Consider the following 22,290-nt stretch of genomic DNA (forward strand, 5'->3'; position numbering starts at 1 on the left):
AGTTTAAGAGAAGACATTCTAACTCAGAGGAAAATATGGTCCCAGAGGATTGTTTGGAGCTAGAGAGGTGGCAGGGCAGGGTCCGCCACATATAAACAAAGTAAAACAGTCTGAAATTGTGTTTCCTTCAAGGTCAGTTTTAGTTTGTTTGCACCAAATCTTTCGGCCAATTGTTTTGGTTTTGTAGCTGACAAGTAGCAGTCAGCTGTTTTCAGCAGAAAATCTAGTTAGTGATCATCAGAATAAATGTAAAAACCACAGCAAGACGTTTCTTTATGTCCCAACTTCACGTTTGTTTAGGTTAAATTTATCTTTTTCTCTCTCGTCTCGTCGCTGCGCTTATAATCTGGTTGGAAAACATCATGGTTTAGCATAAAATACCTGTTTCATGTCTGGATATGTTCTCCAGGTCGTCCTGATTAAAACGATCCACTGTTGTGACTTGAACTCTGGTCGCCTGTTTGGCAGCCTTGTAATAATGCAACCACCTTCCTCCTCCGTCTCCTGATGTGAAAGTCAGCTAATAAGCACTTAATGTGACACAATCGCTGCAAATGTCAACCTGGGACGCCTCACGTTGGTTTGCAGAAACATTAACTGCTAACGTGACATCCTGGTGAGACTGAGATTAGATATTCTGATGGCTGCAAAGCAAACCGGGCCGAAAAATTAAATACAAAGTCAATTCAGAGACGTGATTGGATGCAGATCCATGCCGGAGCTGATTGACACTGATTGACGTTTCAATCTGCGGCAGTCACACTGTAGTTCCCTCACGTGTGGCGTGAGAACGTGAGACGGCGCCTCGAGGTGCGAGAGTTAGTCGGTAAACGTGTTTGGAGGCCGAGACTCAACACTCGATCAGTTTGTACCTCGACAGCTGCCTGACAGCCGACGTCTGGACGGCTGTTTGTGTTCACGTCTCCATGATAATTAGTTTACAGCAGAGATGAAACGAGTCTGATTTATGACTCCGTCCCAGCTGGAGCTGCAGCGATTAGTCGATTAATCAACTATTTTGATGAACGATTAATGTTTTCTGTCATTTGTTGAAGCAAATATGTGAAACATTTGCTGGTTTGTTGCTTTTCTTTTAGATTTACGACAGCAAATGAAAAGTCTTTGAGTTTTGGACTGCTGGTTGAACCAAAGACACAAACTGGAGACGTCACTTTGACATCTAATCAATCAATTAATTATGAGAATAATCAGCAGATGAACTGATAAGGTTGCAGCTTGAGTCTCAGTGTAGCGACGTCTGATATGTTACAACCATGTTTGAGGTTTTCTGCTGTTCTGAAACAGCAAAAATGTCGACTTAAAGCTCCTCTAATCAATTAATAACCGATTAATAACTGATCAATCGTTTCAGTCATATTTCAAGTAAATATGTGAAACATTTGTTGGTTTCAGCTTCTTAAATTTGAGGATTTGCTGCTTTTCTTTGACGTTTATGAAAGCAAATGAAGCGTCTTTGTGTTTTGGAACTAAACTATCAATAACTGTGAAAATAATCAGCAGATTAATTGATCATGAAAATAATAGTGAGTTGCAGCTCCAGTGCAGAGATCTATAATGTGTTATGACTTTGTTTTGGGTTTTTTTGCTGCTCTGAAACAGCTAAAAAATAATCAATGACTGAGTGAAATATGATTTTAAATCTTTTCAAGTCCTTGTTTTGGTTTCTACAGCAGACAAAGATAACGATTAGCTGGAAAACACATTTTATCTCCATTTTAATCATTGATTATACATCAAAAATGTACTTATGACAGTTGATGAAGAGTGTTTGGGTTCTGAACCGCTGGTTGGACCAAAGAAGCCGATCTGAAGAAGTCGCTTTGGACTCTCGTCAGGTGGTTTCCAATTTCCAGTCAAGTTTACTGTCGCTGTCATTGTGGACGATGAAGCTTATTGTTAAAATGTCAAATATCTTTCCTTCGTTACATCTGTTTGTTACAAGTGTTTAAAAACCACATTTGCTCTTCATGTCCTAATATTTGGCGCCACCATTGGTTGCACGTCAGTCTTAATAACAGGATACTTTCGCACATTTCTGCTGTTGAATACTGATGAACTCGGTGATTTTAAGCCACCTCCGAGTGGACATCATGAACATTTTGTCCACGTTTGAACCCTGAAGCCTCTTAATTAGCAGCTTTCCCTCCTCGGCGTAGTCGTTATGAAGCATCGGACGGCTCAATGAGCAGCAACACTGCAGCGTTACCGAGGTTAGCTCATGATTTACACGCCCGTCGTGCTGAAAAAGAAGCTCCAATGACACGCAAATATGAAAACTGTCGTATCGATCAGCCGCGTCATCTTTTTCCTCGTGTGGAACGTCAACATCACGAGGATATTAAGCATGAAATCTACACAGAATCCAGCCGTTTGTTTGACGTAAGCGCAGTCGTGTTTTGGCGTCCGCGTCTCAGTTGGCAGGAAACAGCGACAGACTCGCAGCTTTTGGCAGACAGCAGCTCGATTTCCACATAAATAAACACAGGTTGGATAATGCGAGCTGCATCTGATGTGACACTTCGGCCTGTTCGGTCATCTGTGGATGCAACGCGATCGGAGCGGAGTCCTGCCGGGTTTATTTTTAGCCAAATCAATTCGGACCAGTAATGGAAAAGAAAAAAAGGAGGCGATGCTTCCTTCAGGCTGGTCTTTTTTTTTTCTTTCTCAGTCTCTCTCGTTTCCAGTTTCCTCCTCTACATTTGCATCACAATGGGCTCCAGGTTTCTCTCTCCAGTGGAAGCCTGAAGATGCCACGACACATGAATGTTTTTCTTTCTGTTATTTAGCAGAGATGTGACCAGCAGCTTGGAAAGGAAATGAAGAGCTGAATCAGGCAATTTCACTCCTTCATTTCCTCCAGATTTCTGTCAGGAGACGTCAGATGAACGTCTCCGTGTACAGAATAAAAGGTAGACAGGTTCAATTTGTGATTTATACATCTACATTTGGCATAGTCTGGGCTCCGTCGCTGGCTTCACCAACTGAAAACTGTCCTCACACATTTATTAATTACTTTTCTTGACCCACTTACCCTGTCCAAGGTCGCTGGGGTGGACTGGAGTCCGTCCCAGCACACGTTGTCCTCTTATAGAAAAACGTTTATCAGGACGGACACGACGAGCTTATCTGCCGGCTCTCCGCAGGCTTTGATAGCAGCGAGTGTGTTCTTCAGTCGTACGTCTCGATCCCGTCTGTCGCTAATTATCTCTGACGAGGAGATTGAGTCACGTTTGTCTGGTAGTTTGCAGAACACAGATTAATAAATGTCAGTGGGGAGGACGGGGTCGGTTCTGGTGTGATGAGAGGCTGAATTACTAAACATTTTGGGACATGGAGAAACAAATATGTTCACTCTGTCCATTTGTTTGTTGGTTTGTTGGTTTGCGGGTCTGTCAGCAGGATTACACAACTACTGAATGAAACCAAAAACTTGGATTCAGGACGAGTCTCGGCCCAGAAGAGACCCGATTAACTTCTGGTGAGGATCCAAATAAAGGCACCGATCCAGGAGCAGTTTTTCCCCTCTTGTTTTCATTAATGTCTCAATGAATTTCTCTGGGAATAAAAACAATCAGGTGTATTTAGGAGGCGGGAATAAAATGTGATGTCAGTCCAAATAAAAATCTGGATCTAGCAGATATAAATCTTGTATATTTGGGTCTTAGCGGAGGTGTGCAACTCTAGTTCTCAATGGATAATAATATAATAATAACAAACTTTATTTATAGAGCTTATTGAGTTTACAAAGTGCTTTGACAAGCAAAAGCTGGAAACTCAGGACGACAATATTACAGAATAAACGCTCTGTAGTCGAGCCGAAACACGAGGAAAGTCTAGTTCACAGGAAGTTTAAAGAAGAAGGAAGAAGAGAAAATGTAAAGACACAAAAAGTTAACATGAGTCAAGTAAAAGGAATAAAAGCGATAAAACAGGTAAAATCACAGAGAAGAAAAGAATAGAAGAATAACATCCATAAAAGGAAAAAGGAATAAGCGACAATAAATAGATTAAAGATAACAAATAACAGCAGATTTGTTATCACACACGTCAACATCTATGTTATTATCGGTATTATAACATTTGGATGATCTAAGATATTAATTCCCTTTTCTGACAACAAAAGATGAGGCTGGTTTTCTTTATTTATCTTCATTTTAGCCACTCAAATGATAAAACTAAAGAAAACAGAGCATCAGTCAGTAAAGTTTCACCTCCTGTCTGTTGCACAAAGCTCCAAGTTTACTGGTTTCTATAGAAGATGTTAATCTTTTAAAAAAAACACTTTATTTAAAAAGATTTGGGCTCCTGTAGTTTTTAGTAAATGCGACTCAAACAAAAGGAAATAGAGGATTTGTTTATCCACGTTTGTTGCTGTATGAGTATTTCAGGCAGCTCGTGTGTGTTCGTGGTTATGAAAGAACGACTTTGCGGCTCATTGATGGTTTTAAATAGTTTTTTTTTGGACGACAATGAAGCTCTGCGGCGCAGAAGAAGAAGATGTATCAGGCTTTGATACTCTGTACTTTGGTTTTGGTGTTTTTGTCGGCTTTGTTATCTGAATCTCACATTTACATTCCTGTAAATAACCTGTATGGCCTAACTGACAACTCTCCAATATCAATATCCAACTTCCTGTTAAACCCTCCGGTGTGTTTGTTCTTCTGTGTCAGGTGTGTTTGAGGTCTCACCTTACGCAGGAAAACCCCTCGTCCCTCCCCGACTCCAGAATATTGACTCCGCTGACGGACGGACTGACGGATGCTCTGTGTGCTAAACACTCGTACACATATCGATGTGCACACTCTGTAGATGGATCGTGTGATTTTTGCCAGAAAGACAGAAGGAGGGAGGGGACGGATCAATAATATGATCGACAGGCGGCCGTGAGCATCTCTGACCTGAAGGGCAGAAGAGAGAGAGAGTCAATATCCAACAGTTTCACATAAAGAAAAATCTATTTATTGTGTTTAAAGAAAAGAAAAACTGACTCGACTGTACACTTGATTGATAAATATGCTATTGATAACATCTGATTTGAAAGCGGTGGTCATCAATCTGATGCCAGCACAGCCTCCACTCTTTTGTTTTCAGTGTTTCCATCAAATGTTGGACCTGCTGCAGGGATTTGTACATGAACGATGATCGAGGACGAGTCAGGTCGTTAGCTGGTTAGCAACAGAAAACATAATCCAACTACTGCGACTGCGAACGTTGATGAAGGGGAAGTGATCGATCGAAGGCAACTGGACTTGTTTCAGTTTCTTGACGACGTTCATCCAGGAGGCTCCTTCAGTTCTGACTGACTTTAAAACCCTGTGACTCTCCTCCAGTTAGTCAGAACTGAAGACAGTAGCCCTTTTTAGATAGAAAAGGCACATTTTCTCCAAGGTAAGAGCGGCAATGTGCCGGCCTGTCTTTCTAAAACCGAGGTGTAATATTCGTCCTTTTCCAAAAGCTGCCTCTGAGGTAGGCGTAAACATGTGACGTGACGTGAAGCTCGAAGTTGGGCTGTGAACAATGACAACACATTTGTCTTCAAAATAAGAGCTTTACATCGCACCCTATTGGAGTTTAGAACTGGGTTCTTAGCGGGGGGCTTTTAATTTGAAAGTAGCGATCGTCCTTAGCTTGCCGACACAACAACAAGCTAACACAACCAAACAGCTACAGAGACCGAGGAGACGCTAGCATCTCCTGGATCTCAGCGGCTGTCCAGTTGTTCATCTTAATGTCCGCGGATGAAGTGATGGACTGACTGCTGTGATCAGCTGTTTCCTGGTTTTAAAACTCCCCGGCTGTGGGTCGCACAACAGTGCAGGTCATCGACACCTCCGCCTACCTCACGCAGGGTCCGGCACATTGCTGCCTCGTTGCCGCCCTCTGTCTAAAACCGCGGACCGAGCCGCCAAAAGGACGGGCAAATTGGCAGCTTGGTGCTTTGTCTAAAAAAAACGGCTACTGAAACACGTCCAGTTGTGTGCGAAAATGGAAAATGAGGTAAAGACAACCTTCAAGTGTCGAGAGTAGGACTAGGACCGCTGTATATAGTTACAACAGCTATAAATAGATTGTTTTAAAAATCGTTCTAACTCAAGTTTTGACACCACAACTGCAAAAACATCAACAGGAGCACATTTGAATATAAAGGGTCGACACTTAGCTTGATTTTGGGGACATTTAATATTGTTTATAATCTTGGTTTCTAACTTAAGTCAACCTCTGTTATGTAACCTGATTGATGACACTTAGGAAACACTCTAATAACTCAGTCTTAGACATTTATACAACTTATTAAATGCTTAGAGGCTGTAAAATACACACTGAAATGTATTTTTTAGCCAATACATACATACTGTCAAACAGTCTTTGGAGCTGATGGGGTGTCTGAAGTTTGTTAGTAACAATCAGCAGGATAATTGATGTTGACTCAGCCAAAAACATCTGTCTTAAAGCCGACAACTCTCGTATCAACTTTTTATAATTACATAAAACCCTGTTATTTCCTTCCTCTGTGCAACAAACATTAGTACAGAAAGTTTTGATTCATCCGTGATCTTTCTTCTTCAGTCCGTCAACAACAAAAGCTGAAATAAAATCTGGCAGCATTTTGAAGAAGACGTTTTCTCCGTCTTGAACTAATCAGTGCTGCAATTAAGCTGCTAAAACAAGTTAACGGTCACTGAGACTGATTAGTATCCCTAATTACTGATCAATAACCAGCACTTTCCTGGTGTTGGGTAATCAGGTCGGACTCACAGTCTCAGTTCCTCCCAGATGTGATCGATGAGGTTCACGCCACGCTGAACTGCGAGAAACCATTTCTCTCACGGTCGAAACAGGAAGGAGACGAACACAAACCGCCGACGGTTTAATCCACGTTGGGAAGTCGTCTTTGTTTAAGAGAGAACATCAGGAAATTGCTCATCAGCCTTCAGCGCCGGACTCTGAGTCTTCTTAAGCTGGATAAAGATTTTTTTTAGGGGGAGTTTAAGAAACAGATTTACAGTTCGCCTCGAGGAAGGCTGAGCAACACGCCGAAAAACATCAACTTACAGAGAGAAATGTGCTTAAAGTGCGATGTTTCTCCCTCCTGGGTGTGAACAACACCTCGCACGGAGACGACTGGAGCATCCGTGTTACTCTGAATCTGAACATTTGCAGAGCGGCGTGACCTCGACTGAACCGCGAAGACGAAGCTGCAGATCAGAAGGTTGTTTCTGCTGCACATATTTCACCATCTAACATATATATATTTAAGAATATGGACAGAAAAGGCCCGAGAACACGGTTCAGCTTTTTAAGAGATGCTCATGAAGGACGCCGTCTGCATGAAGATTTGATGAGTCCGGACCAAAAATACCACCAGTGTTAAATAAGAGCTGAAAACAATGAAAAATTAAGCAGAAGAGCATTAAAAGCCGCCGCCATCTTGGTTTTCTGCAAGGCAAACCCAGTTGTATCGTCTATTTTACTCTAAATGGGAACAAAATTAATAAAATGAACGTCACGCTGTGCTGAAGAAGACTTGAAACTAAAGATTCAGACAATCACCAGTCGCCCTCTGCAGGTTAACATACATCAGACCTGAACGTTTTTTAAAAACACGAGCAACAAGAACTTCCTTCCATCCTCTACCCACAATCAAGTGAGGCGTGAAGTCTCAAGTAAAGTATACAATACGATATTAGACAGACGAGGTGATCAAGGAGGGCAGGTTTTAGTAAAGAGGGTGTAAAGATGGCAGTAATGTGCTTGTTTTCAGACCTTGTATGTCTCTGAAAATCCAGATCCTCGACAGGATTTTCAGTTTTCTGTAGTATGAGAAGTTACTCTTATTATGTGTTTCCAAAGTTCTTATAGATTAAAGAGCACGGAAGTGTGTCAGGGCCGGGGTGAGGGAAATAAATGAGAGAGGGATTATTATGCATCTCGAGAAAAAAAAAAAGCTGAAATGTCGAGAACAAACTTGACATTTGAAGATTAAAGTCGACCTTTTGAGACGACTTCAAACACACACACACACACACACACACACACACACACACACACACACACACACACACACGGCTGACTCCACCAACTGGTGAAACTCAGAATCAGATTTAAGAAAACAGGGACCTTATTTCTGTTTTAGCTCATTAACACGGTGAAGCTGTCGGTGTTGAGACTTTGAACGAGCTGATCACGTTGTTTGATCCTGATGGTGTGGCGTTCATCGACTCGTATGATAATCTGGATCATGTTTTTTCCTGCCTCACATAATACTCGTCTGTATAAAAACAATTCCAGGGCACATGAAGTAAATCTTCCTCACTGTTTTTACACCTCCGGCCACCAGGAGAGGAATTATACTGTATTTAAAGGGATATTCCGGTGTAAATTTAATCCATGGTCTAACACACCGTGAAACTGTGTTAGACTCCCTCTCGAGAGATCAAGTTAGCAGGCCGCTAATTTACGGAGTTTTATCAACCTCAGAAACGACCGCACGACAACAATACACTGCAGTAAATGGATCCAAATATAAACCGCCACCAAAAAGCCACAAATAATGCTCAGAACAGCACCAAACTTCAGCAACAGTACAAATAGGGTCTCAGCACATAGTCCGGGGCATCTAACCTCCGCTAGCTTAGCTGGATTTCTATTGTGAAGCTAAAAACAGAGTTCAACTCTCCTCCATCAGCTTCCAGGGTCGGGGAAGTCCCGACGCGACGATTACCGAGTGCGGTTAGAAATGCTCAATTCCGTTCTTTTCCCTGTCCGCTCTCGATAATAACTGTTATAAACTGGCAGGTAAGACACATATGAACTTTGATTGCTTTTCCATGGAGTCATAATCATACATTTTCATCCATGAGCCGCGGAACTCTACTGCACTCGGTAATCGACTCGTCGGGACTTCCCGTCAACAGGAAGCTGCTGCAGAAGAGTGGTAAATTTAGTCAGCTTTTCAGTAGAAATCCAGCTAAGCTAGCGGAGGTTAGATGCCCCGGACTATGTGCTGAGACCCTATTTGTACTGTTGCTGAAGTTTGGTGCTGTTCTGAGCATTATTTGTGGCTTTTTGGTGGCGGTTTATATTTGGATCCATTTACTGCAGTGTATTGTTGTCGTGTGGTCGTTTCTGAGGTTGATAAAACTCTGTAAATTAGCGGTCTGCTAACTTGATCTCTCGAGAGGGAGTCTAACACAGTTTCACGTTGATTTAGACCATGGATTAAACTTACACCGGAATATCCCTTTAATGCCGTTTATGTGGAGTGAAAACTGTTTTTGTCTGCGTTTAGTTGAGATGAGTCACACGGGATGAAACAAAAACGAGTGAAGGAAGTGTTGGAAAAATGAAACCTAGGATTCAAACACAAAGATTTTAACCCCTTTTCTGTTGCGATGTTGATGACGTTGAGCTTCCGTAGTCGTCATGTAAATAGTTTCCAACCGTGTCGGTTTCAGCGGTGTTGGAACATCAGTCAGTCGGTTTAGTTTGAACGGGAGACTGAAGTACAAGACGTTAAAAAGTGACCAACGTTTCCTGTTTTCTGTTGCATTTATGACACATCACAAAAAAGCAGAAAAGCCAACTCATCGACTGACGAAGGGAACATCGTCAGTCTCCTATTTTTAGTGAGCTTACCTGCATACGCACTCATTCTATTGTCATAATGTAAAAACAGGTTTGAGTGGTGACCTCCTCTGATAGATGAGAGTGTGATGATGCACAAAGAGCTCAAACATCACATGTAAAGCCTGTTCTTTGTGATGGATATCAGTAGAGTGACTAACGCGTCGGGGTCAGCGAGAAGATCAACACACACTGATGTTTACGTGAGTGTTTCTAAGTACACAGATGATCCTCTTCTACATCACAGCAACAACAGCGCCTGTAATAATAATAATAATAAAAATAATAATAATAATAATAAAAATAATAATAACAACATCAGAGACAGAGCTGCTTCTCTCTGAGTCATCAGAGACGTCAGGTACCAAACAGAAACCTCCAGAGGCTCCAGGGAATCTGGGGAAGGCCCGGGACATATTAAAAAACTGCCAACACACACACACACACACACACACACACACCCACACAGAACAGTGGATGGATGGATGGATGGATGGATGGATGGATGGATGGATGGAGGTATTACCCCGACAAGCCGTAGTGAGCAGGACTCCCTCAGTGTTGGTGTCGGCTCAGAGCGTCCGCTGCTGAGGCGGAGGTGAGTCAGATTCAGACTTCACTTCGGATCGCTGTCACAGGCCGCGTGTCACCTCACACACACACACACACACAGAGAAACACACACACACACACACACACACACACACAGCGCCCAGAGCGATGGCAGCAGACAGGCGAGGCTCTGCCAGAGAGAGCTGTCAGGACGTATTGTCGCAGCGTCGCACAGTGCCACCCTTCCTTAGATACTCACTTGAGTGTGTGTGTGTGTGTGTGTGTCAGCATGCGTGTGCAGGTGCGTGTGTGTGTATGTGTGTGTAAGTCTTTCTTCGTGTGTGTTGTGGAAATGGCTTTTTTTCCTCCGAGGCAGCTCCCTCTTTTCCGCCCTGCTGGTCACCTTTAAGTTCCTCTTACCTTTTCTCTCCTCTCTGCCTCCATCCCTCCTGAACCCCGACTCCTCCTCTTCCTCCTCCACCTCCTCGTCCTCCTCCATCCTCCTCTTCCTCCTTTCTTTCCTTCCCTCTCCCACCTGAGTCCCTGTGGTGCAGCGCTGCAGCTTTATTAGTCCTCCTGGAGCAGTTAAAGCGAAGCAGTTCTTTAAAAGGAACCGATTTTCCACCACAAATCCGCCTTTTCAGTCTCGTCCTCCCCTCCTTCCCTCTCGCTGCCCTTCAGCATCCTCGTGGGTTTTACTTTTCTTGGTTTCTTTTCTGCTCGTTAACAAACTGCAGAGCTGAAGATGAAGCTGTGTTTCTGTTTCATATCGTGTAGAGATGCATGTTTGTGTCGCTGACGGTTGGTCCAACAGAAACAAGGAACCTGAAGAAGTTATGACGGAAAACACGGCAGATTAATCAACAAGTCATCCACCTTAAACAACTAAATACATCGTTTGTGACTCTCCTCCAGAACGACACACGCTTTGTGGTCTAACACACCGATCGCCATCCAACACCAACACAGAATAACAGGCTAAAATCTGGTTAGCTGAGGAAAAGATCCTGGTTTAAGGTTTGTTAAAGTGACGACGAGGAACTTTCAAGTGTTTATGAAACAGTCTAGTGATTATAAATGACCTCTAACTATTAGAGTCAGCAGAAACTGATGTCTGACATTTTCTTTCTTTTTACATTTACTGCAGCCGCCTTTCCTCAGTATATATCGTAACATGCAGCATGTTTACAATTAGGACACATCAGTTTGTGCTGACATCACACCTTGAACTTCGTCTTACACCTCGCAGTTCGTAGCGTAAAGTTTTAAGTCAAAGGAAAAAAGTATTGGAAGTGAAATGCAGCTGACGAGATGTCGTAGGGCTGCAACTAACGGTTGTTTTCATCCTCAATCTGTTGACTATAATGTCAGAAAATGTCTTGTTTTGTCCACAACCTAAAAGATATTCAGTGTATTGTCATAGACGAGGAAAGAAACCGGAGATTTTTCACATTTAAGAAGCTGGAATCTGAGAATTTCGAGAGTAAAAATGACTCAATCGATCATCAGAACAGTTGGTGACATTTTAAAAGTCGACAACTAATCAGTTAATTGTTGCAGCTCTTCTGGTGTAAAGCGACAGATGCTGTAGTTTGTGTTGGGAGGGACAGTGTAATAACCAAACAGATAATGTTGGTTTGCTAATCCTGTTTTTGTGCACAAAACCATCGACAGTCTGGATTTTTTGCTTCCAACTTTTTAAGTCCTCACGTCCTGCAAGCGGAGAAACGATCACAGAAATATTTTTCATATTTTTTGCAGGCGGTGGAGACGAGCCGGTCGCCTCTTCTTGTTTAATGCTGATAAAACGTACTTCTACATAAACATCTCTGCTGCTTGTAGCTTTGAAGACAGATTAAATAAAGTCGCCTAAATCTCCCTCTGACTCACTCTTTCCAAAGAAGACATTTGTGGATATATTTCACCGAGTAAAAACACGACGACGTTGCTGAAACCGTCTCCTGCAGACTGAGCGAGGTAAAAAAAAACTGTTCTCGGCTAAATGAAGCGTGTCGGTCCGGCGGGCCGTTTGGCAGGCGGCGCTCCTCTGTCATACTTTGATGTCTCAGATTCATTTCCCCGAGACCTTACGCACTGTTGCCAAACAGATTAGACTGCGTGCGGCGCGACATTTACACCGATGGCATTGTAATCTTCAGACGACAGAGGAGCGGCCCTGAAGGAAGGTGTAGCCGAGGCTTTCTAAGGACGGCGGCAAACCAAAACAGAAGATGTGTTACAATGGAAACTGGAGCGAGCGCAGCTGCTATTTTTGGGTTTCATCCTCATTAATATTAATGTGAATCAAAGCTTTAACCTGTAAATAACATCTGAGGCCATGAAGAAGAAGAAGGCCGTCCCTCTTTTCATCCGGCGGTCCGTCTGTTTTCGTTCGACTCCACTGCAGAGACTTTGGTTTCCGTGCACAAACACAACTAACCTTCTCCTCAAAGGTCAGCAGCCTCACACGGACCGGACCGGACCCGCAGAAGCTCCGCGCCGCCTCATTCGCAGTCTAACAGAAGACACGATTCACAATCAGAGTCCGAATTAGCATCTGTCACATCAGAGCGATGCCAGTAGTGTCAGCCGCGTAATTAAAACAGGACTCAACAGGCGTCTGTGGGAGAAATCCAGAGCTGCACAACGAGCTGTGGTCTGATTTCAAATCAGTCAATCAACCGAAAACTATCTGCATCCATCACAACGTCGTCTATTTCCAGCTGGTTGGCTGTGAGGAAAATGCACCATGTTTTATGTTGATGTCCAATCAGTGTCGAGTGTTCGGTTCGTTTCTGCAAAAAACATCGGATAAGTTAAAACTGACTGTTTGTAGCTTTACGACTGTTTATGTTGATATTTCTATTTCACTCTTTTCACAACGCTGTGCTTTAGGTTCAGGTTAGGTTTAGGCACAAAAAACACTTGGTTAGGGTTTGAAAAACATCACGATTCAGCTTTAAATATCTGTTTTGGTCCCTGATGGATCCGATTTCTGGTTAAAAATCGCCACACAAGCGGCAAAAAGTCTCTCCGGTGTGACTCGACCAGCCGTCGGCTGTCTGTGGTTTTGCAGATACGTTCACTGTTCACATTATTTCCTGCAGACTCGGCTGCAGAGAAACCACCTCCAGATATTTTAAACTTCAGTCGCAGGACGAGGAGACAGTTTGATTGACAGGAGACCTTCTGGGATGTGCAGAGAACTGATCGTAAAAAGATTTGAACCAAAATCTAATTAACATTTCACAGATGATTTAAAAAAAAGAGTTGAAGAGTAAACGGTCAGCAGGTCGTCTAACGCTGAGTGACAGTAATGACTGCGGAGCGGGCTGCATTTCCTCCAGGTGCTGCAGGGAACTCTGGATAAACGTCCATCAAATGGCAACCGAGTGATCAGTGACAGTGCAAACTGTTTGCACTTATTACTTATTAGTCCAAACAGCTGTTCAGTAGAGTGTGAAGTTTGAGGAACGTTGTGACAAATGGGAAAAAGTGTCGCTGACAGATTCGTCATCATAAATGGAGCCTCTGGCTGTTATTTAACTATTATTTCGACTCATTTATTAGTTATTTTTGTCTGAAAATGAAGGAAAATGTCAGAAGACGACCACAACCTGGAGACATTCAGTTTTCTGTCCTAGAGAAGAAAATAAATCAGAGACAGCTGGAGTTCACGTTCTCTGTTCCCTCCTTCCTTCTCTAATCTTTCCAGCTTTTTGCTTTATCGTATTTTCCCAGCAGCCCTTGCTGTTCTCCCTTCTGCCTTCGATCAATCCCTCGGTTTTGTTCCTCTCCTCTCCCTCTCAGCCTTCAAGCTTTCTCTCTCCGTCTCTCTCTCTCTCCTCACCCTCTCCTTCCTCCCCCGTGGATCCGGCAGGGAGCTCCATCAACTCCAGAGCTCTCTCTGGTTGTGTGTGTGTTTGTGTGTGTTTGTGTGTCGCTGACTTGATTGTGTATGTGGGTTTTGGGTTTGTATGTGCCTCCATGCATGTGTGGGTGTGTTGTGTGGAGTAAATGGCCTCCAGGATCCCCTGGGTCGCGTCTCAATTGTACTCACAGAGAGCCGAGTCATGACTAAGACTGCATGCCTTTCATTAACACAGGGCGAGCGAGAGGGCGAGAGACAGTGAGGGAGAGAGAGAGAGAGAGAGAGAGAGAGAGAGAGAGAGAGAGTCTAACAAAGTTGAATAAGTCAGCTGAACTCTACACAAAGAGATGATGTCGTCCTTCAGCCTCAGTTCTGGGTCAGGGCTGTAAAACGCGTTACGAAACACGTTCTGTGTATAAATGTGCGAGTGAAGATCAATTAACAATACAGACACGAATCAGACGGAGCTGCTGATGAAGAATCTCATTATGTAACCACACACAGAAGACCTGAGAGCTCGTTTCTACTCCTGCGCCTGATTTTTTTAGAAGCGTAAATTAAATCTGTAGCAGTGAAAAGCGAATGTTAGGCTGCAAACGGACGACATCACGGTCACATGACTCGTCTTACGACACAATAACTAAACAGGTTTTCTATAAACTGATCAATACGAGTTGTAAAGACGGACTAGTGCGTATATTAGAGTCTGTGTTCACTGTGAGGCCTTTTAATGTGTCTGTAGTTTCATTTAGACACTTGTTAGCAACCGATAATCGTTTTTATCACATGGGTGAGCTTTTTGATTTAAACTGTGGGACATTAAATGATGAATTTTAGGTCGTAGATTAAAATGTTTAAACCACAGATCTTATTTCAGACATTTAACAGAAAAGAAACGAGGGACGAGGGAACTGGATGTGTAAAAATGCAAACAGATTTTCCAGGTTTTGGGACAATATCAGCTGCTTTTAAAGAGACTCTACTGTCATTATGTTATTTATAAAGTCAAAACTTTCCGTCTCCTTTTTGATGTCGCTTGAGCTCCGTGTCATCTCACAACACTCAAAATTGTCAAAATCTGTATGAATGTACATGTATTAAACCCTTTTATTGATCATATAGGAGTGGATTGTAATGAGATGTGAATAATGAGTCCTTCCATTTGTATCTCAGTTATCCAGGATGATTTGCTGAAGTTGTTTAATGACTGTGGATTTCTTTCTACAATCCAAAAGACTTTATGCATCATCTGGAGTGCCTCGTCTCCGCTCCGCTAACAGTAGCTAACGTTACGGAGTCGGCTAGCAGAATGTAACGACACGTTCCACAGAGCTCCTTTAAGAGGCGACTCGCGTGGATGAACAGGTTGAACTTTGCTTTGCTCTGCAGTATGTTCACTTGGTCTTCAGTCCATTAGTGAGGAGGTCAGGGAGGAGGAAGGCCGCGGCTTTGAGTGCAGCTCACAGTCAACACTGGTTTCTCTGACTGATGAAGTACAATCACTTCCTTAGTCTTACGTTTGTCGTGGATGAAACTGGGTCCTGTTGGAAGGTAAAACTAAACCTTTACTGCATATTTTGTTGAGTTGTGTACTTCAGTTTACTCAAAGTAAAGGCGCGTTTCGTTTCATCTGATGATACGTCAGAGTGATGAAGAAGGTCAGCGAAAGTGACGAAACACAACATGAATAAAACTCTGACTCTACTTTGTACCCGAGTCACGTCAGATAGATTCTGATCTACGATGCTGGTTGTTTAACAATGACAACAACGACTCCTGTGACGCTTCTTATCAAAGTACATCTTGTTGTTTTCTCTCCTGTGGACGTTTGTTGGTTTTTTCAGCAGGATTACACGAAAGCTACCAAATGGATTTCCTCAAAACTTGGACTTGGAGGATGAGAATAGACCCCATTAACTTGTGGTGCAGATTCAGATAAAGGGACGGATCCAAAAACTTTTTCTCACTTTCTTCATCATCGAGAGATGCTGCAGGATGTTTTTAGACATCTTCATTAAATATCTCAGAGTATAATGCATTGATCTTGATGAGAAAAGGTAAAGCAGGTAGGCTTTGTTAATACAAATTGTGATACAGGGAAGTGCAAAACACAACGTCAAATCAAAAAACACAAACACAAATCAGAAAACACGAACGCAAATCAGAAACGCAATTGTTAATGTTGTCGTGTTTTCTAATTTTCGTTCGTGTTTTCTATTTTGCGTTCATATTTTCTGATTTGCGTTTGTGTTTCCTGATTTTCGTTGGTGTTTTCTAATTTTCGTGCATTGGTCTTTTCTAATTTTCGTTTGTTCATGTTTTCTAATTTTCGTTAGTGATTCTGATTTGCGTTTGTGTTTTGCACTTCAGGGCCACCGTACTATCAGGTTTGATGTCGGATCAGAATCTACTGATTTAAAACTTGGACTGCAGTTCTACTGAGTGACTTTCTAGTTGTCAGTGTTTTACCTGAGAGACAGAAAAGACACACTGCGCATTCAAATCCACAACATCACTGATTTACTTCACTCTCACTTAGTCGTTTCATGGCTCTCAACTTAAAAGATGATTTGTTGTGTTCACGACTTGTTTCCGCTGCTTCGAATATCTAAAGTACAAAGAGATGCAGAGAACAAACACTCGGCACGTTGTAGCTGAACTGAACTGGTCTGTTCGTCTCCCGTGTCGATCGATTCCTCTCTCACTGATGTTGATGCTAACTTGGCGAGTTGAGAGAGAAGCCCGACATCTCTTTGATTCAGCGGGACTGAAACCAAAATATGTTTCTGCTGCTGATGTCTGGAGCCCTTTCTAGCTCCACCCGGGAGTACTCGCCTTGAGAAACATATCATAAGTGAGCGGACCCGTCTGGTGAGATAAAAACAAGAAATGGAAATAAATCCGGGACGAGAAGCCTCAATGATTTCTGTAACAGCTGCTGAGATATTCTGTTGTTTAATCAGTTATCAACAAGATGAAGGAAATATCACTCGGGAGCCTGAAGCCAGACATGCGAATATATACTCATCAGCTGCTCTTTGAACAGAATTAATTCATACGAGGGCGTTTAATTTCTCTAGTTTGAAGTATTTCTTCTTACATCCAGTCGCGTCTTTTTCCAACCTGTAAGCATCGATTGCTCGGAGCGACTCTGCAACCCAGCTGTCATTTCTTGTTCCCTGGAGATGAAGCACATCTCCAAACTGCATCTTCTACCTCTTAACAGTGACGACAACCATCCCCCCACCAGCACCACCAGCACCAGCGCCGCCTCCGCCTCCATCCCCTGCCTCGGAGAGAGTTTATTGATATTGATTTGGATGGAAAGCTTGAGTCTCCATTGAAGGAGGAGTATGACGGCTGAGGTATTTTTAGGCCTTCGCTGTCGATCAGCAGGCCTCCCCCCCTTCAGCCTGAGAGCGACCAAATCAATGCGGACAGCATCGATGTGGATGTCGGACCATATGTTGAGAATACAATACATAAGAAATATCGGCTCCAGACTGATAAGTGAGTCCGCGGCTGCTTTATTGATTCCAGCTGTTGAATCCACTTCAATCGGCCTTTCATCAGAGGGGCGATGGGAGCGAGGTGGCGGGCTGAAGGAGGATTCTGAAGCTTTGAACGATGGACTCGTCCACTGATGAGATCCTACAAAGCTCAAGATGCTTCGCTCTTCAAACAATCTTGGAGTGATATTCAACAACTTAAGCGATTTCCCCCATGAGGACCCTTCATCCTGCCGTCTATTATTCCTCGCTGAAGTTGGACTAATTTCAGGGCTCTCCACTTTGAGTATTTTAGTGTCTCCAGCAGTGTTTTGGGTCCAACTCGAGCTGTGGGGCATTGTTTTTCTTTTTTTTGATCTCCGTTGTTGCCACGAGATATTTGAGATGTAGGTTATAATTTGTGTTAACACGGGGGAAGGCCTCTCCTCTCATCACCACTTAAATCTAATATCCTGCAACATCCCAGGCCTCGCTGACTCACACAGGTCGTGCTTCCCTGCGCCGAGGCATGGTGTGGATAATTAATCTAATTTTAGCGCCGGCTCCGAGTGTCGGACTGGACGGGGAGATTTCGTTTTAACTCGTGGCGATGATGCGATAAAAGGTGTCGAATCTGAGAAGAAAACCACCGAGTTCATCGGATTCTTCTGCGATCCGCGTGACGAGAGTGTCGGCGCGTATTTCCACGCTACGCTTGTTCCCCCGGTTATGACTCATATCCTGTTTTTTTTGTGTTTATATTTAGGAACATTTAGGAACACATTGTCACAAAGAAGCTAAGAGTTGATCGCTGCTTCAAGCTTCTCAAATGTAAAGATTTTCCGCCTTTTCTCTGCGTTTGTTGTTCAAATTGACGGCTGGCTGAGGTCGCAATCAGAAAATGACGTTTAAGGACATTAAATAATAACAGATACACTAAATGTGTGAGATGTTTGCTGTGTAGGTGTGTTAAAAGCTGCCAAATCTAAAGAGGAGGATGGTACGAGGTGGATGCCAGCTGGAGGCGAGACAGAAAACGATCTGATGGTGGAGCTTTAATGGCCTCCAGGGCGCCGGACGACCAGGTGAACCACATCCACTCACAAACCTCTTAAAGGCTGATGAATCATAGCAGGAGCGGCAAGGATGGCAACGAAGTTCTTCTAGTTTCGGGTCAGCGTCTGAAGTCCAGATCTGTTAATGTATTCTGTCGTTATCTGCTGAAGTAAAGCAGACGTGTGTCGATGTATTTCCAGCCTCTGGACGCTCTAAAAGAAAAGTTTCTCCACCGTCTCCTCTGACTTTTTTTTCCCCCCGCCTGGCTCGAGAATCAAAAACAGAGATCTTACATTGAAGCCGACTGTCTGAACCGCCGGCTCATTCTCTCCAGAACCAGTAGAATTACCCATCTGTCGACACCATCTATAATAAAACAGCGCTGCTCGCTCATTGTGAGCCCTGCTGACAGGAAAAAGCAAAGTAATGTCTCCTCGTTTGAAGAAAAGTACACTTAAAATCTGTGACGGTTCAAGGATACGAGTCTTCATAATTTGTGCGCACAGATTAATAGAACTGAAAATATCCGTTATCCCATAAAATTCACATAAAAGACGTCAGAGATGAAAGACTGCAGCGCTAAAACCCAAAGTTACATCCACACATCACAGCCCTGCACTGCATGAAAAACCCAGGATTTAGTTTGTCCTGGACAACTTTTTACTGTTTGCGTTATTCTGCGTAACACAGAAGCCAAACCAGCCGACCAGCAGAGAGTAAACAAGGAGCTCAAACAACATCTGATGTGGCTTTAAAACTGTAGGATAAAGAGAGTACTGAGGGGTTCAAGGACAAATGGAGATAACTGTATTTGAAGTGATTTGATTTCTGCATTACAACACAGCTAACAGGCTGTAACTTCAGCTTTTACTGGAGAATTAATTCAACACAAACCTTCTGAACTGCTGCTTCACGTCTCCGGTGCTTTTCCAACATTCAAACTGAAGGTCCGCTGCTCATTAAAGGTTCGTCTTCCTCGGTTGGAGAATCAATCGAGCCACCCGGAGCCCGTTCCATCGACGGGTTGTCTCGTCCTCTGCGAGACCAAAGAACAAGAAAACTTGTTGAGATCGACTCGACTGCACAGGTCGACTTACAGAGAAGTGACTCTCTTAAAAACATTCAGAAATGTACCAGAACAGAGTGAGAATTAATCTAAGTTCTGACCTTATTTCAAAAACTGTGATGTTAGTACAAAGTTAGCATGCTAACTAGTTAGCTCCAGCCTGTTCCATCCCATAAAACAGCTTTGTTCAAGAGCACCTCATTTTGACTTTTAGCCTCATAAAACATACAAAATAAACTCGCAACATGTCAAGAAAGGAAATACTCTAACACCTATTTTCTGTATTAAACAGAAAATACAACTGCACACCTCTTGAATTCAAGTGTCTCTCCTTAATCAAGCAAAATAAAGACCTGAATTGTATCTTTAACTCACTTAACTCACCCTTGATTTGTCTTCCCAGCTGGTTTGGTTGAAATAAACTCTCAATTCACAGAGCAAGATGTGAAAATATTCCATCTTCTGATGACCAACTTGTCCTCTCACTCCAGTTCTGGTCAGAGCCACAACAAATCATCTCAGTCCCGATGCTGCCATGTTCACCAGGACGCTGCTGAGCCCGGCTGCATGCCTGCAGTGTAAACACCGACACAGATCCCAGCAGACTCTGGTCAGCAAATACAGCTGCTAGCATGAAGCTAACAATCAAAATCTGGAGACAGTGTTGAAGGCAGAGCTCTGATCGATCCTGTACAATGTCTTGAAAGTCTTTTTTGGGCCCCGGTGCATCTCGTGATGATGTAATCACACAATTCAAAGCCTGGTGCTACTTCTGCTAACTGAGCTAATTGCAGCTCATAGCTAAGAGAGTGGAGTTAGCAGACGTTAGCGGTGATAAGCTCCCACCTTTTTGTTTGGTTTGACCTCCGACAGGTGGTTTAAACCTGCACATCGCATCTTTAATTGGAACTGAAACAAGTTCTTCATACGTAGATAATCTGATTCACTGCTGAGGTCAAACTCAAGGTCATCGTCAGGTCGTCAGCTTCTGGTTTCTCTGCCACTGTTTTCTGTTCCATTACCACTGAATTATTAAAGCACGGCTCCATTATTTCTGATAATAACGAGCAGAAAGGCTTCCCCCCCTCCTCTCGTCGCCCTCACACACACTTTACAATCATCTCTGGCCTTCGTGACTCACACTGGTTGTGCCCTCTGCGTGCCAAAGCTTGGCGTGGATAATTGATCTAATTTTAGCCCGGTGTGTGTTTGTGTGCGAGAGCGTGTTGGGAGAGAAATACTGGACAGCGTTGTCATCTTCCCTCGGCGAGCACGTTGAAGGCTGCATCAGTTTGACATACTGTTATCTCCCGTCTCCTTGTCAGTGTTCCTCGCTCGCCGCTCCAGCTCGCCGTTTCTCCTTCCCCTCGCTCGCCCTCCTCCTGTCATGGACGGCTGAGACGTAGCACTTGTGTATTCTGGACTGATATTTTTCTGTGCATCTGTGGTTTGATTCCAAGCAGGAACTGAAGCATACGTGATAATTAAATCATCTTAAACTCATCTCTCTCTCTCTCTGTTTCTTCTTTCTCCAGCAGCGGATGCTGTGCCGGTACGGAAAGATGGGGATCAGGTAAAACTATTAAAGCTTTTATCTTATTATTATTATTATTTTTTTAATGCCTCCATCATTTCTGCACACCTCTATTTTCCCATTTTGCTGAAATCCACTGTGACTGAATAGAAAAAGACTTCATGGTGTCCTCAGCTCTCCTCCCTGTCTGAACAGTCTGATGACAGAAATGGCAGCGAGAGAGAGTTTCGCTTTCTCGTCTCCTCAAATCTTTAAGAGGTGTGAAAAAGAGGCGCTGTTACTCACCCGGAGCTGCCTCCTGCTGTTAGCCCGCCAGGCCGCGGTCTAAAGAAAGGTCAGGCGGATCTAAAAGAAAAGAGAGGAGACTTATTCACTGTGTGGAGAGTGTTTCTGTTTCTTTACAGTGCGGATGTGCAGGTGAACATTAAAGGTGTACAGCCAGAAGTATCAGGACCGTGTTTTTGTCTCCTTACTGCAGCACGTTGGAATTAAAACACCATCAGTTTAAGTCTGTTTATCAGGAGAAGAACTCGAGCTGCTAGTTGTGAACTGGGTCATTCAGTACCAGCTCACCTCGGGGCATCCCGGTTCATGTCACAGATTTTCTTCGCTTTGAAACTTCTATTAAATTCATCGGACCTTGTAAAATCCTACAGCCGAGCTCCACAAACCTCAAAGCTGTGGACTTTTAAAGTTTGGCCTGCTGAGCTACATGTCATCATCATCAGCGATCCAAAAGAACCCGAGTAGAACCTGCAAGCTTGAGTCATTTAGATAGTTGTAGTACTTTTCACAACTTTTCACTTCTTTGTATTAGTGTAGTTCTGTCACATCTTTAAGTTATTTGGTCCTGCAGTGACACACATCTTGCTAAATGCTGAATAAAAATGTAGCTGTTGGGCTCAAAAACTCACTTTTTGGGTTATTTTGACTGAAGATTTTCCCATGAAAGATTGTTATAACTTCCTTGGAACGTTTTTTAAGGTAAAGTGTTCATATTTATTGCATATATACATTAAAAAAACACCTCAAAGATGTTATATTACTATATTATATATTATATATATTAAAATTTTTT

At 43.1% G+C, this 22,290-nt stretch overlaps 1 protein-coding gene and 1 long non-coding RNA gene across 9 annotated transcripts in view; one reads left to right on the forward strand and one right to left on the reverse strand.

The window, feature by feature from the left end:
• fam131ba (family with sequence similarity 131 member Ba) overlaps positions 1–22,290 on the forward strand; it is a 61,314-nt gene that overhangs the window by 11,128 nt on the left and 27,896 nt on the right. For 6 of the 8 annotated variants that reach the window (XM_030413055.1, XM_030413049.1, XM_030413051.1 and 3 more), the window contains exon 2: positions 21,214–21,251. Coding sequence is in view for 7 of the 8 variants with exons in the window: in XM_030413049.1 (XP_030268909.1) it covers positions 21,214–21,251 (38 nt within the window). In the remaining variant the exon portion in view is untranslated. The remainder of the gene's footprint in view (positions 1–21,213; positions 21,252–22,290) is intronic. The other 2 variants (XM_030413048.1, XM_030413053.1) reach the window with 1 other exon arrangement.
• Positions 10,343–21,176, reverse strand: LOC115579497 (uncharacterized). Its single transcript, XR_003983662.1, has 3 exons — positions 20,063–21,176; positions 19,507–19,648; positions 10,343–11,022 (listed from the first exon to the last, which is right to left on the reverse strand). It is a non-coding gene; the product is annotated as an uncharacterized LOC115579497 (long non-coding RNA).

The sequence above is a fragment of the Sparus aurata genome, chromosome 3, assembly GCF_900880675.1.
Source record: "Sparus aurata chromosome 3, fSpaAur1.1, whole genome shotgun sequence".
NCBI lineage: Eukaryota > Metazoa > Chordata > Actinopteri > Spariformes > Sparidae > Sparus > Sparus aurata.